Source organism: Centruroides vittatus, unplaced genomic scaffold (assembly GCF_030686945.1).
Source record: "Centruroides vittatus isolate TY-2023 unplaced genomic scaffold, ASM3068694v2 scaffold_769, whole genome shotgun sequence".
NCBI classification, from domain to species: domain Eukaryota; kingdom Metazoa; phylum Arthropoda; class Arachnida; order Scorpiones; family Buthidae; genus Centruroides; species Centruroides vittatus.
Window position 1 is genome coordinate 4,907,808 of NW_027122717.1, and position 16,856 is coordinate 4,924,663.

The 16,856-nt window shown below is 30.1% G+C and overlaps 1 protein-coding gene across 2 annotated transcripts in view; it reads left to right on the forward strand.

Annotated features, from left to right (window-relative positions):
* Window positions 1-12,851, forward strand: part of nop5 (nop5 ribonucleoprotein) — a 33,287-nt gene extending 20,436 nt beyond the window's left edge. The window contains exons 10-18 of one of the 2 annotated variants that reach the window (XM_067288057.1): window positions 774-937; window positions 1,013-1,147; window positions 1,215-1,276; window positions 1,406-1,524; window positions 1,604-1,687; window positions 3,470-3,544; window positions 7,142-7,210; window positions 11,547-11,600; window positions 12,715-12,851. In XM_067288057.1, coding sequence (XP_067144158.1) covers window positions 774-937; window positions 1,013-1,147; window positions 1,215-1,276; window positions 1,406-1,524; window positions 1,604-1,687; window positions 3,470-3,544; window positions 7,142-7,210; window positions 11,547-11,600; window positions 12,715-12,767 — 815 coding nt within the window. In that variant the 3' untranslated portion in view covers window positions 12,768-12,851. The remainder of the gene's footprint in view (window positions 1-773; window positions 938-1,012; window positions 1,148-1,214; window positions 1,277-1,405; window positions 1,525-1,603; window positions 1,688-3,469; window positions 3,545-7,141; window positions 7,211-11,546; window positions 11,601-12,714) is intronic. The other variant, XM_067288058.1, reaches the window with a different exon arrangement.
* The last annotated feature ends 4,005 nt before the right edge of the window (window positions 12,852-16,856 follow it).

Genomic DNA, 16,856 nt, shown 5'->3' on the forward strand with positions numbered 1-16,856 from the left:
GATTTTCTAAATTTTTTATAAATTATAACCAAAAATATTGATTTATTTCATGTAACGGGTGATTTAGAAGTTCTTCGACATAGCAGCCATTTGCAGTGTAAAGAATGTAAATTTTTTTATACAACAGGAAACTGAATTTTTTTCTTTAAGTAGAGCATTTTTATGCATGGCATACAGCATGAGGATATCATGGAAAAATTTTAGTTGAAAAGATCATTTACTTATCACAGGTTCTCAAACACTGCTAAGAAAATTTACACCTTACTCATGCAGTCACATACAAATTTTTCACGTGATTGCATGCATATGCACAGCAATTTTCTACTTTATCATTATTTTTTTGGTGACCCGACGATGCTTGTCAGCTATGCATGACACAATGATCTGGCAGTCTGCGAGTTGCTACAACCTCAGACACTTGTCTTTGTAAAATATCTTGGAGTGCTATATCCATCAACAGTTTAAAAGTTTTTGCAGATTATTTAATGTCAAAAATGTACAGAATTATTTTCTGGTTTTTCCGAGAAACACTTCAGTCCTTTATTTCCAGTTGTACTTCTTTCACCATTAGCCCACACTTGCAAATTTTCAATGTTTTTCCTATGGGAGAAAGCTTAAGGACATTGTTCTGTAAACAGAATATCTTATAAACTAAACAAGATATGTCTTGGAAATTTTGATATAAGAAGATAATTTTCATTATCTTTATATATTGTACATTTGATTTCATTAACTTTTATTTATTTAATTATGATATATTTGAATTTTTTCAGGATCATTAATAAATTTGGCAAAACATCCTGCTTCCACTGTTCAAATCCTTGGGGCCGAAAAAGCCCTCTTTAGAGCCTTGAAAACTAAACATGATACTCCAAAATACGGTTTAATTTATCATGCCCAATTGGTTGGTCAAACCAATACTAAACTTAAAGGAAAGGTTAGAAAATGTTTAATAAAAGATTTTTTCAATAATAATATTTCAATAGGATAATCTATTTTAATAATTTTTCAGATGTCAAGAATGTTGGCAGCAAAATCTTCATTAGCTTGCAGGGTTGATGCTCTTGGTGAAGACATTAGTTTTGAGTTAGGTGCAGAACATAAAGCCAAACTTGAAGCCAGATTAAGAGTTTTAGAAGAAGGAGGAGTAAGAAATTTATAAAAATTAGAAAGTTTTTAAATAAAGCAATGCTAAACATTAACTCATGTTATAGGTAAGACAGATCAGTGGTTCTGGTAAAGCACGTGCCAAATGGGAGAAATATGAGAATAAAAGGTATGCTTTATAAATATTATCATCTTATTTCATTGATATAGGCATGCATGTAAATATGAGTATATTCATATTAAAGAATTCTGTACATATATGAAATTAGAAATACAAAATTTTGATATCTTTGCCTAGTCAAGTCTTTCAATATGATGTTTCACAAGATTCAACTCTACCATCTCAGTCAAAAAAAAGAAAGCTTGATGATAGTGGAACAGGTGCTTCACCAATTGTAAAGAAAATAAAAATTGAAGGTTATTATAAGTTTGTTTGTTTGTTTTTTTTAAATCAGAAAAATTGTTAGAATGTAAATAAATTTTATATTTTTTATAGACGATGAATCTGAAGAAACTAAACCTACCAAAAGAAAGAAGCAGCTTATTGAAGAAATAAAAAGTGAAGGCGTTTCTGAAGAGGGTAGGAAATTAATTATTACAGTAGAATCTCAGGTTCTTTTCCCTTTTTTTTCCCCGCAAGTTGCACTCTGATATTGTGCCATTTTTCATCAATTCAAGAAAGTACACTATTCAAAATCAAATTTTATTTGAAAATAACCAAAATGAATTTTTAAAAACATAATTAAGTACTTTTTGTTTATTTTGTTACATTAAAACATTTTCTTATTACTACTTGAATGGCAATTTTTCATACTTTCATTCATGTAGAATAACAATTCACATTTAAAATTTGCTGGAGAAACTTAAATGACAAAAATAATCTTTGGTGTGTGCATTCATGTATTAGTCTGTATGTGCAAAAATGCATGTAAAAATTGGTTTGACACCATGATTACATTTTATTACCTTTGAAAAAACATTGGGAATGTAATGTTCCATATTCTTACAAAATATGAATAAAATCTTCCTTCTTATACAAAGTGAACAAATACATTATTTTCTTAAACAGTACAACTTGAAATTCCAAACCCATCAATTAATTTACACGCCAACAAATAACAGTGGATTATTCACAAAATAAATATTTTTAAAAAATTAATAAATTTTAATATTAAATATAAAAATATATATATATATTTGTTTCTAAAATTTTAAAATTTTTTACTTGAAATTGTAATGCAATCAGCCTTCCTCATTTCATAAGCAATAAAATAGTGCAGCATGACATTGATATTGTGTTAAACAAGAAAAATACCAAATCTCATTATAACAAACCTTGTAATAAGAAGCTTTTAGATTTTTCTTGATTTAACCTCTATAGAAATTCAAGACAAAATCTTTCAGTTGCACAAACATGTATATAACAAACTTTCAGTTTCACATTGCTTTTCTGTCAGTTCATGGTGAAAGAATTTCTGCAATTTTCACTTTACTATAACAATCTTGTTACTACCACTTCCTCTCTTTGTTATTGTCTTCCAACTGGTAAATGCCTGTACCCGAGAGAAATAGAGAGAGAGGGAGTGCTTGGAAGCAAATAATGAGTTGTGGGTGTAACTTCAACAAGACCTTCCTTAAAGCGCCATTCTGCTAATGAGTGGCAGTTATGGTTGTCGCACAGGAAGAATAAAAAATGTATCTTTTTTGGGTGAGAAGGGTCATTTTAATTGGTTGGCTTATTCTCAATCAAAGATATGACAAAATATTCTTATATGTCAGCTGATGGCTGAGCGATAAGTGTTAGCTTACTGTTCTGGGGATTTAGGAATGAATCTGGATTGGTTGCAAAACAACAGGAACTTCTTCAAGCTGGCCTGTCTCAAGTATGTTAGACTTCATCCCATGCCATCCAGCCACCTCATTATGGGCTGTCTTGGTTCCCACAGGAGGAAAACAGCAGAGAAAACCCCTGAATGAGCTAGGTGCTTACGTTTAAGGTATAGTACATCTAGGGGAGGAATACTTTGCCCAGTTCCTTCTGATCAGTCCATTGTGGTGTAGAAAGAATACAATTCAGAGATGTGAATTAAATTGACAAATTTAAAAGTAAACTACTCTATGTGAAATAATGAAAATAAAAAATTATATACATAACATATAACATCTTTGTTTTAAATCTGTATTTCATATCAAGCTATTTAACTTCCTTGATAATTCATGTACATTTTTATTCCATCAAATTTTCAGTTCAATAAATATTACAGTTCTCCTTGAGTTTGTTATAATGAGATTCCATTCTATTATAAAATTTAGAATAATATAATTTTTTATTGAAAATTTTTATAATTTTATTTATTATTAGAAGAAGCTAAATTATCTTCACCTAAGAAAAAGAAACAGAAATCAGCTATAGAAATTAAAACAGTAGAAGAGACAGGTATTTATACTTTTTAATGGGTTTTTTAAAGATTTTCTGTGTTTGTTATATTTTATTAAATAATAATGATTAAATTAAAAATATATATAACAAAATAATTTGTTTCTAGTCCAGTTAGATTTTTAAATAAAATTTTTTTTATTTAATTTGAAGCTCTTATAAAAGTCACAATAATCTAAATTTATAAGGTGTATTATTGGAAGTATAAATGATAATCTTTGAAATAGTGTTATAAGCAGTTATATTGGGTGCATTGCCTGTTAAAGTAGCTTTAATACAACTGGATAAGTAAACCAATGATGTATTATGATTCATTTGAAACTGATGGTGTCATTGATTTGTTTATCCATCTGTATTAAAGCTGCTTTACCAGGCAAATCCACTATTTAAGTGTGATTTGCCTGATTGTTTAGACATCTCTAAAACCTAAAAAATTCATCTTTTCTATAATGTTTTATTAATTGCCTCTGAAGATGAAACAGTAGCATTTTTTAGATTAAAATGAAGCACTATTTTTGAATTGAATTTAGTTTTTATTTGCATTCAAGTAGTTGGAAAATAAACTTGAAATAGTATTGAATATTATTTTGTGAACTAAAATAAAATCAATTTTTTAGTATGTATTGTGTGAAATGTTACATTAGTGGTTTCTAGGTGGAATGCAAATGGCGCACTATTGATGCTGCAATTACAATTCAGACGTGCCACAAAACATACGCAGAGCATATGCCCATAACATTTCTAATATATAATTAATAAATACAATGGTCAGGACAATAACAAAATATAAAAATATTTACAAATTAGAAGAAAAAATATCTTCATATTCTGTCCCTTTTCAACACCTCAAGAACACAACATTCTGTACAGGCAGAGTCAACCGTTTATTTGAGGCTACTCATCCATTTTGATACATAAAAATATTAAAAATCTCCCAGACAATTTCACAATCATAATATATTAATTAATATATAGTAATTTTAACGTTTTCTTAGTGAATAAACTTAAGTTATGCATTGATAAAGGAATGGGTGTTAAAAGAAATAGTTATGATGTTAGGGACGATACTATTAGAAAAATGTTGAAAAATGCTATTACATATTAGTTGCTTCAATTTTCAGAAATATTCTGTTAGTATGTTCTTGAAGTGAATTTAAATTTATAATCTGTTTACTAAGGAAACTTTCATTAAAAATCTTTCTGCTGTAATGATTTATGCATTATTGATTTTGAAAATAAAACTTGTGCATGCCAAAAAATTTCAGAAGTAATATAAAATCTTTATTTGGCATGTTTCAAGTGATGTAAAATTTCTTATTGCCTACAAAGATTTTTTTAATGTTATAATTGATTCACTGTAAACTTTGTATTGGTTGGTATAACTTAAAGGTTTATTTGTAATGAGCAAAATTAGTGCCAGCTATACAGTTGATGATATGTTGCCTCCTATCAATAATTCATTTAGTACAGCTTATAGAATGGTTCTAATTACTATGAAATCAGTTTGTCTTAATTACAATTTTAAGTATACAAAAAAAAATCAGTGCACTGTCACTGTAGCTTCCCCTTGTTTTGTGCTATATTACAAGAATTTAGAAATAGTTGATTAATTCAAATAAAGCTCAAGAAATGCAATTTTTTAAAAACTTATTACTATTATATTAGTAATTGATTGGTTAAAAAGTTGTGGAATTGTACTCTAAGAAATCCAGCATTAGTTTGCCAGAGAGTAAATAAACTTTGGATCATTATCTGTTTATTTCAATGTTATAAATTATACTTTTACAGTTTGATCATTTGAAGGTCATTACATGAAGGCTGGGCAGTGTTTTTTTTTTTTTTTTTTTTTTTTTTTTTTAGAAATGTATATTGGTAAATAAATCCTGTGTTTTTGCTTTCACAATAAAAATGTTTCTCAATATATTAGAGGACAGGTTCAAAATTATTGTACAGTAATACCTTGGTTTTTGTTGACTTCAGTTATCGTTGGTTTCGGCTTTCGTCGATCTTTTCCATGAAAAATTTGTCTCGGATTTCATCGGTGTGCATAAGTGACTTCGCTGCTAATTTTGCAAAAACAAAGGATGACTCTCACGTTTTCTGGCTCAGTGTGGCGTTATTTATTGTTGTGTGAGCATTACCCTGCGATAGCCCACCATTGGCTAACATTTCCATTCCCTGAACACTGAGAGTTCGGTTGTGGGTTTGCACTTTGCCAGGACAGGCTGGTCAAGTGGAGTTTTCCAGGTTTTCTCACATCTGTAACACCTGACTAGGGGCCAGTTACCCTTAAATGGACCTCCCGGAAGGCATTATTCCCCGCGATACGACCATCATAAACGCATACAACAACTATTTCATGACAATTACATCACACTTTACTACAAGGTGATGTAGGCTAGAAGCTCATGTCCAACTAACTGCTACAAGACAAGACATTACCCCTCATGTCTAGCCAAACAGTTCCATTGCTTTCTTTTAGATTAGTTTTTTTATATTAATGTCTTATTGCATTTAGTATTTAACGCTATATTAATTCTCTATAAAGTGTGTTTTTCATATGTATTTTGGAGTGTAAAGAGTGAATTAATTGGATTTACATTGATTCATATGGAGATAATTACCTCAGATTTTGTTGATTGTTTTCGGACGAATTAGTGACAAAAACTGAGGTATCACTGTATTTAACTATAAGAGTACATTTGGTTTTAAGTTTTATATTGTTGTTTTTAATAGAATTTATGGCACTGAAGAGGGGTAGTCACCCAAAATGCATTTGCTGAATAATTCATAAAAAATTTTAGTAGAAAGGTTTGTCAGTTTCATCTTTCTATACACTTGAACATTGGAGAAGAAAATATTAAGAAAGAATACTGCCGGATAGAAATTATTATAAATGGCAATTTACACTTCAGTTAAATACATTAAATTATTTCTGTATTATTGGCCTTGTTACATTTTAACCATCTCATGCATAAATTTAGTAAACATTGTAATTTTATCACGGTGTATTATGTAGCATCAACTCTGAAGAATAAATATACACAGTATCAACAAACAACAATGTTGATAATATAATTTACATCATATTATAATAGCATTTTTTTAAAAAGATGAAAATACAGTAGAGAGTCGTTTATCCGAATCAATTGGGGACTGGGGGTTGTTCGGATAACCGATTATGTACGAAAAAATATATTAACTTGTTCGATGTTCAAATTTTTCTTCGTTGCGTGTCGCTTCCTGTTGAATTTTCGTCGATTTTAAGCCTAACGAAAATTTTTATAATAATAATCGTGGCTATTGTATCATTAAAAATTATTTCTTTATTTTGTACAAACAAAATAAATATATTGAAAAATATAAAAACATAAAAATTATACTTTAGAAGTAAATCTAGTATCAAAAAAGTTCAATTCGGCACGACACAGTCTGACTGGAAAGCGTTCGGATAACGACTCTCTACTGTACTCATTTTAAATATTGTTTAAAATGAAATTTTGTATAATATTTTTGTGATAAACAGTCACTGGATGTTTAACAAATTTGTATGTAATTTTATTTTATTAAATTTTTTTTATTTGCTTCTTCTTATAGTTGCTTCTCCTTCAAAAAAGAAAAAGAAACATAAGAATTTACCTGTACAAACCGAGGAAACAGAGGAAGGTATGAGATTGTTCAGAAATCATTTATTATTTAAATTGAGTTTAAAAGATATTTAATTTTAAGAAAATAAATTTACTTTATCTTTAAATACTTGGACTTTATATTTTCCTGATTTGTAACGTACAATAAGTTGTGCATTTAAACTCTAAATTCTTTTGAATAAAATGATTAAAACATATTTAGTGAAAACATAAGTCCAAGCATCCTGACCTAACAACTGCTTAAATGAAACAAAATAGATTAAAAGCCTAGTTGTAAAAATTATTATTTATATATTTGATAACTTAATTTATTTATATCTTTAATTATTGTACTGATTCAAATATTAGTCAATATTTTTTCCCAATTTTAAAGGAGTAAAAATTGCTCTCAATTTGTATTCAAATCCAATTACAGTTTTCTTTGATTTTGAAAACTGTCTGTGTTATACATTGTATAGAGTTAAACTGATACTAAAATTCAGTGTTTCAATTGTTTATTGATGTTAAGCAGCAGGCAAGTTGGAACCTATCTTGTGTAGTCCATAAATTACATATAGGAGTTAAGTATTTTGCAGAATTGTAAATAATCAATCAGTTGATTGATCAAAAACAAATTGATTAAACTAAGCCTATTTTTTAATTGTACTAAGCCATAACAGATCACCTTCCTCACTTTTTCCAGCAAATTTATTATTACAAAACAAATGATTCATTCTTCAAAAACATTTGCTGTGCTCAAAATAGTCGGTCAGTTTCAGTAACTTTTATAAAAATTTTATTTTGGTAAGTTTATTCTACTTCTAGGAGTCTATTAATTGAGCAACTGTCAAAAATTGGGGGAAGGTTGCCAAAAATGTACATGAAATTTATTGTTATAAAGTGTAAATTTGTATTGTAATTATAAATTTATGTAAAGTCAACACCTTATTATATATCCAGCAAGCAGAATTAGTATAACAAACATTTTAGGTTTATAAAATAAATCAAAAATGTTTGTTATACTAATTTTGCTTGCTGGAGATATATAAGATGTGGACTTTAAGTATGAATTAGTTGTTACTAAAATAGATTTTAATTCTGTACACTTTAAATTATTCATTTGAAATTGTAATGCAATCAACCTTCCTCATTTCATAAGCAATGAGACTGAGTGCAGCATGATAGGGAATAAAAGGGAAAAATACAAAGTCTCATTTTAATCAACTTTAGATTTTTCCTGATCTAACTTCTATAGGAATTCAAAATCATTCAGTTGTACAAACACGTTCATAACAAACTTCCAGTTTCAAAGCTGACAGAAAGGCAATGTGTAAACATTGCTTTTCTGTCAGTTCCATGGTGAAAGAATTTCTGCAATTTTCACTTTACTATAACAATCTTGTTACTACCACTTCCTCTCTTTGTTATTGTCTTCCAACTGGTAAATGCCTGTACCCGAGAGAAATAGAGAGAGAGGGAGTGCTTGGAAGCAAATAATGAGTTGTGGGTGTAACTTCAACAAGACCTTCCTTAAAGCGCCATTCTGCTAATGAGTGGCAGTTATGGTTGTCGCACAGGAAGAATAAAAAATGTATCTTTTTTGGGTGAGAAGGGTCATTTTAATTGGTTGGCTTATTCTCAATCAAAGATTTGACAAGTAAATATAATAGCCAGGACAACAATGAAATATAAAAAGATTAACAAAATTGTAAAGAACGATAAATGTCTTCCTATTTTGTCCTTTTCAACACCTCAGGAACACAACAGTCTTTAAGGCAGATTAATAGCTTTAAATGGTCAACTTCACCATAAAGATAATTGTGTTCTTGAGGTGTTGAAAAGAACAAAATATGAAGATATTTATTGTTTCTTCTAATTTTGTGGATATGATAAAATATTCTCCTAAGACAGTTGGATGGTTAAGTTGCTGTCTCTCTAAGAATGTATCCAGATGGGTTGAAAAATCCCAGGAATTTCTCAGGCTAGTGTATCTTCAATATGTCAGGCCCCATCCTCACCATTCAGCACCCCATTGTGGGCTTGTTAAAAACTTGTGAGTTTCCTGTGGGCACCCAAGACGGCCATCTTGGTGCCAAAAGAAAAGGGTAATAATAATAAAAGAAAAGAAAACACCTCAATGAGCCATAAATTGTCATAAACAGAGATGTAAAAACATCCATTTATGCTGCTTTCAGTTTTGTTATTTATCTTATTCTTCATTTAGGGGAAACTTGCCTAATTCGCACCCCTTAAGGAAAAGCCATCATATTATCGAAATTAATAAACACAAATTATTTTTTATTTTAAGTAACTTTTATTTGAGAAATATTTTATTACTACCATAATCAAATTTAGCATAAATCTTATAAACTTCTGAGAAATAAACAATTTAAAAAAACACTAAAAAAGTACGATTTAGAACCATTCATCTTAAATCGTACTTTGAGATCCTATCATTGGTTTGCATCTTAAGAATCAAAATCTTAATCAATAATGTATTAATACGTGTGTAGATTCGGCTGATGGTCTTCGCCAATTCTTGGCAGTCATTGCAGTTGTAATCCATTGCTTTTTATTGGTTCCTGCGCAAAGTTCATATACCCATATATCACATTGTGTGCATTTGATTATACTTTCTTTCACGTCTTCTTGGCATAATTTATAGTACCAACTGTTATTTTCATTTTTTTCTTATTTCTTTTTTTATTCTCCTTTTGTGATATTTTATTAGTTTTACTTTTCTTCGCACCAAGATTCTTTGATACGTTTTTGTTCTTGAATTCTTCTATTTTATTTTCGAGCTCTTTTTTATAAGGACTTTCTATAAGAACAAGAACGCAACTTATGTGTGGTATGTGCTGGCAGAGAGAGCGTGATTATTCCATAGTCCCTTGCAAGATAAATGGCATCAATGTTCTTCGTGTGCGTCGAATGACCGTCTAAGATGAGAAGAACTCGACTGTCTTGCAATGTTTGCAGTCTCAGGCACTTTATAAAATGTTTAAGCCATTCAACAAATAATGTACTCGGAATCCATCCGATTTCTGAACAACTGTACAACGTATTCGGTGGCCCTCCACGCTTTAAGTCATCTGTCATTCTTTTACGTTTACATACGAGCATGGGTGGCACAAATTCTCCAGCAGCGTTCATACAGCAGATGCGTGTGGTGTTGATACCACGTTTGCTACTAGTGACCTCAAACCTGGTGCTTCCCTTTTTGAGCCAAAATTTTAGAAAGCTTATAAACAGTCATTATATTTTTTAATCACTAGTTCCATATTTTCTTTACTCCAAGAATTATATTTTCTTTTTGACACGTTGTTCTAAAATTAAAGACAATTTAGTTTTAATTTGTTTTGAACTTTTGCGGTTATTTTTGAAATCGGTAACTTAGTAAAAAAAATAACAGTTTACAAATCGGTAATAGCTTATTGTGACATTCATCTAAAATGGTTTTCCTAAATCGTACCGGTACATTTTAAGAACTTGCCTGGAGTATGAAATAGGCGCGAGAGTCAAACGAGTTTTACATTTGCCTCCAAAAAATTTGACAACAAATACTCATATATCATCACATCAGGTGAAATCACAAAAATACGCATTAATACATCACAGATAGTTAAAAAAACTTATACATGATCCAATTTGAAGAACGTTCTTACGAAATGTGCAAAAATATTACAGAAAAAGTTGAAAAAACTTACCTTTTCAATATTTTTGTCGGAAGCGGCGTAACAGCACGTTGGCCATATTACCATCTGACAGACGACTGTTATTTACTTTTTCTGTCACTAAAGGCACTAATAGCTATTACCGAAGTCGAGATATAAGCGAAGTACGAATTAAGCAGGTTTCCCCTAAGGTAAGTGCAAACTTTGACAAATGGATGAAGCAAGCAGAAGTGCATTGATGTGTTTCCACTTGGTTAGATTGCAGTGGCAGATAGACAGACAGAAATGTCTTCTCAAGAATGCAAAGCTGATTTTCTCTCATGCTACCTGGCTGCCTAATATACACATATCCGTAAATTAAAATTTTAGCATATTTTTTTTTCTTGAATAAGGATAATCTCTTTAATATCCTATAAGAATTAATTTACAAATGAACATTTTGATTTATTTAAAGAGCTTCTTCATGTTCTAAACAGAGTAATTATAAAATAAAAATAATATACATAGAACATCAAAATAACTCTGAATTAAAGAATGTACAAAACTTGAATTTATTTTGAAAATGTCTTAGTATTGTTTTCTTTTATTTAAATAACATATTTACAATTAACCTATATTTAAATGATTGTCACACTTAATCTAATTGAAATATGTTTGAAAAACCTGAATTCATTCATTAAAATGTATATAATTTTTTTTTAGTAGTTCCAGAAGAAACCACTCAAGTTGAGATACCAGATGAAGACCAAGAAATCAGTAAGTTAAATTATTTAAAATACTTCATATGGCAAAATGAAATTTATTGAATATTTTCAAAATTTTAATATACAAAATATATAGTGTAGTAAAATGTTTACAAGAACTTTACTTTATTTAAGGTTCTTGTAAACATTTTACTACAATACTTATAATAAAGGACAAGAAGCATTAATCATGATATAGTATTTTTTAACAAACAGGTGAAAAATATTAATGTTATAAAAAGTACTTAAATTATCCTTATTAAAAAAATCAACTGTATTAAATCATGCACATTGGCTCTGTGTATTGGTTAAAGTTATTTCCCTTCTCTGGTTTTAAAATATCTTAATTTTGGCAGGCTTGTCCCAGCCTTCAATTGCTGTCAGGTAGCGGTGATAGTGTATGTTTACATTGTTGTTAAATGAAAATGACAGAATGTACTGAACAAAGAATTTGCCAAAGTGCCAAACTAAAAAAAAGTATAGCCCATTTTGGCACAAAGTAGCCAGATCTTTTCATTTGAGGTACTGTACAGTACATAATGTGTATATAATTTATGGTGAAAGCCATGTTAACTTCTATCTTCAGCACTTGTGAACTCTGCTGCACTAGCGCTATGACAGCTAAAGCGGAAATAACTTAACTGCCTTTTAACAAAGTGGCTTTACTTAGAAATGTGCCCAATGTATATTTTTAAAGACACTTTAATGGCATCTTGTGACAATTTTTTTAAATAACAATGTTGCATGAATTTCAAAAAGTTGAAAAATAAGTACATAAAAATCTCAATGTTTTAAGGAAGTTTATGATTTTATCATGGGCTGCATTCATTACATTGCTGGGTTGGGCAGCCCTGATCTATAGTATATGTATAATGTAAATTTTAATTTTTGCCAATGTACTCTACATGATAATTTTTGTTCACAATCTTCAAAAAAATTTTAAAAACATTCACAAATTTTTTTTAGATGCTTGTAAGAACTTTTCTGAATGATTTTGAAAAATGAATAATAATTTAACATAATTTATGATTTTGTTTGAATTATGCATATTTTTTAATGAATATTTCATTTAATAGCAAATAAATTTTCAATATGAATTTTGTTAAAATGTTAAATTTCTTTTACAGAGAGTGAAAAAAAGAAGAAGAAGAAAAAGAAATCAAAACATGAAGATTTATAATATTTTAAGAATTTGGCTTGCAATTCTTACCACATATATTTTTTGTAATTATTACTTTTTAAGATTAAAATTTTATCAGAATCATGAATTAGTAATTAATAAAATTCAGAAGCATTCCAATATAAACTTTTTTTATTTATTTATTTATTTTTTTTTTTTTTTGTATAATTTAACTTGTGCTCTAATACTTCATTCAAAGCAAATTAAATGTTTTGAATTCATCTCTTCTGCACCTTCTCATTTTATTGTTGCTGTCCGGCAATAAAAGAATTATTCAAAATAATAATAATATAGTATTTAATAAGCAAGGCACAAACTGCTTTTTATTTTTGTAGTTTCTGAAGAATGGTGTCTGCAGTCTTTCTGATGTTCATCATTTCGTGCAGACACTGGCCAGAAGAAAACAAGCTAGCTTCTACATTTTCATTATCAGTGGTTTTTTTGGGGGAGGTGACCCAGTTTTGGGTTGCCTTGAATTGACATTCTGCCTTTATGAGATTGTCAAAAACCTGTATATGACACATCCCCACAGGCTTGTTTCAATGCTGAATCAAGGTCTGAAGGCTGTTAGCATGTATTTTCATTAAATGTTTTGGAACTCTTATTCTGTTAACATGCAACTCACTGGCTACTGTTTATGAAATGATATATAAAAACCATTTAAGTTAGGTATCTGTTTTACGCTATCATAAACACCAACTTTGTCTCCTTTTATACAAACATTTACTGCCATCCTATTCCAGCATATCTAGAGGAAGGCAATCTTCCTGAAAATGCTTAATAAGTCATTGACCATGTGATAACAGAAACTTTGCAGAGAAGCCTTTGTCCAGCAATGAAGCCAATATTTCACATATTTGTTCAATTTCTAATTAACTGTAGCAAATTTTTATATATTTATAAAACATTTAATTTACATATTACTAAATATAGGAAAATTTACATAAATTAGGCGACCAGTAACTTGTCACAGACTCGACAGATGGCGCCACTCCTCTAGCGGCTTTCCCCATAGCCTTGTACACGAGAACTCTATTATTCCCATTGGATTCTGGGATACCAGTTTCTGCCGGATGTTAGCAGCTAGAGCACGTGTAGCTCTAACGTACTGTACTTCTACTGATTGTTCATGAATAAATATTGTTAGTGTTTAACAGGTAGTTGTGGACTTCGTGAGAATCTTTTTACCGCATCCCGAAAAACGCAAGCTTTAGTAATGATCGAAATGGATGGGTGATGGACTAGCCATTTCTTCTGATTCCACATGCGGCCTTCCATTACCCTCAAGTTTATAAATTTGTTGTTTGAAATTTATCCACAAAAAATTTGTTTCTTTCTATGGTGAGAATTCATGTAATTAATGTACCATACATAAAATATTGGAAAATATTTACATTTGCCATTAAAATTTCTTAAATTGTGCACCTTGTGTCACAATGCAAACAAATTTTTCCTATATTACCATATAGCTCCTGCAGATTACTCATGTTGCAATGATTCTGACTTTGCAAAGTTTAGAATACAAAATGCCTTATCTGTTGTGAAGTTGCCATTTCTGTTTGGGAAGTGCCTACAAACAATACTTAGAGGGTAGACAAGATATTTGAATGCAGAGGAGAGATGAAACTCAGCTGCTCCACAGATTGATATATATTGCATACTTCTCTGATACTAGCATAATTATACAATTAGTGCAATTAAGTTACATGCTACTTTTCCAGGATTGGATTGGTCAAGGAGGTCCACATCCATGGCTGTTCCGAGGTCAATTTCCTTCTTTGTGGATTAAATTTTTTTTAATCATTATAGAAGGAAATACAATGCTGCAAAACTTGATTTTTGCTAAATGGTAATGCTAATGCTAATGTACGAGTAGGTCTACATAACTTTACTCAATATTGCAATGAATGCAACAAGCTATTAAAATTAAAAACTTGTGGATGTGCATCTTTGTTCTTTCCAACAAGAAAAACAACAGTCGAAAATGGTGCTGTTAGTTTGAATGTTGAAAAGAGCTGGATCATTTTTAATTAGGTTGACATTTCATGATGCCTGTTTTGTTAACAGTTGTGATAATGTATCAGTGTTTCAGTGCTTTTATTACTTTGTTAATACATTTCAAATTACATGATTGTCTACACAAGAGCTTTATATTTCCCTCATTAATTTTTCTTACTGGCTTCAGAATTTTTACTGTGAGTAATTTTTTTAAGTGCATTAAGTAGTAGTATAGTTGTAAATCAAAAAGTGCCAGATTCAAACTCAGAGAGCTGTTTAGCATTCTGAGTTTGAATCGCCGCCACCTACGGAGTTTTGTATGGGCAAAGTACAATTTTGTGGCATAATAACTGCTTAAATGTGCCAAAAAGGCCTATACGTAATTAGCATAAAAAACTGTAGGAAGTAATTTTGGTTGATGCACATAATCTAAAGTTCAATCTGGATGTTCACAATGTACTGTACAAGAGCTCTATTCTGCTTAAAACAAAAGTACTAGGACACTGCCCTGGTACAACTTCAGCACTGATGTGAAAGATTTTTTTACATACGTGGAAAAAGTTTGTTTTCTGCAATCTGACAACAATAAAAAAACAGGTTTGTTTCTACATATACTATCTTGAGAGAGAATTATGAACACATTAAAAATACAGTTGAAAATTTTAGGAGCTGTCCATAAATTACATAACCAATATCTTAAAGGAGAAAGAGGGTATTTACAAAAACGTTACATAATTCTCAGGTAACTGATTCATTTTTGTTTCCGAAATATTTATAGTGAATTGTACTGTTTGTTACTACCATGGTTTAAGAATACAGACGATAGTACTCCCATCCAAGGACGGAGAAGTGGTTGAGCTTACTCTAGTATCCACCAGATGCATAATCATAATCAATTATCTCATCACACTCCTAAATACGTCTCTCAATATATCCATCCAATTTCTCTCTTAATTTTTTCAACTGGGTAAGATTCTCTTTGGATTTATTTTTGAATGTTTTTTACTTCATAATTAAGGTGACCAACTTTTTTACAATGAAAAGGAGGATACATAAATTGAAGAAAAAAATACTGTAAATAAACGAAAAATTTTATTCATTGCAACAATAATACACTTATAATCTCTATTGCATGCGTATGTGCCGTGTTGTGTTTCGGTAAGAAGTAAACAAAGTTACTTGCATGCAGTGCACTCTCTCAAGGTCTCCTGTGCAGAGCACATGCATTTCGTAATCATGATTTGCTACACTACCGAGCCTTGAACCGTCATGTCAAATACAAACACATCACATCACATGCAATGGATCAGCTCGGCATCAATCAAATATGGAGATTTACAGATTAGTCTTCAAATATCAAAAAGGAGGACTGTCCTCCCTAAATGAGGACGGTTAGTCACTTTATCATAATGAACTCTCGGTTTCTCATTAAAAAATACCAGATCTTGATAGTTTTAATAGGGAATATAATGACGACAATGTGTGTACAGTATATATATAGTTCAATGCATAATGATATATGTATTATATTAACTATGTAGTTGAAAAAGTGTTGGAAAAGCAGAATGCTTATTTTGATTGTCCCAAAAAACTGCTGTAATAAAAAATATTTGGTTATAATTTTTATACACTGCTGTAGAAAAAAATGCAGCAATTAGTATGCTTTAAGTTATGTGTTGGTTAAATAGTTTAAACTATAATAAAGGTAATTAAAAAATTTTTTCGAAGTACTTTGCTGGGTTTAGAAAGGTATGATGGGAGATTTGGAAACAAATTAGAAACCTAACTGTTTGTCAAGGAGTTTTATGAGGAAAGTTGATTTCCTTTCCATCTTTATATACTCTCCACGAACGAAGAATTTGATGCGGAGCAAAATGCTTCTCACAAACATCGTAGCGTTCGGTCAGTTCTCGATCTCGGTATCGCTTGTTTCCATTTTTTAAACAATTCCAAATTTTTTGGTGCCTTAAGTACATTTACTATCTGTTTCTTTGGATAATAATTGCCTTTGCAATTATGCACGCGTCATTTAAAAGACACGATTTTGTAAGAATTTCTTAAAAATACTATCGAACGAGGCGAGAATAAATG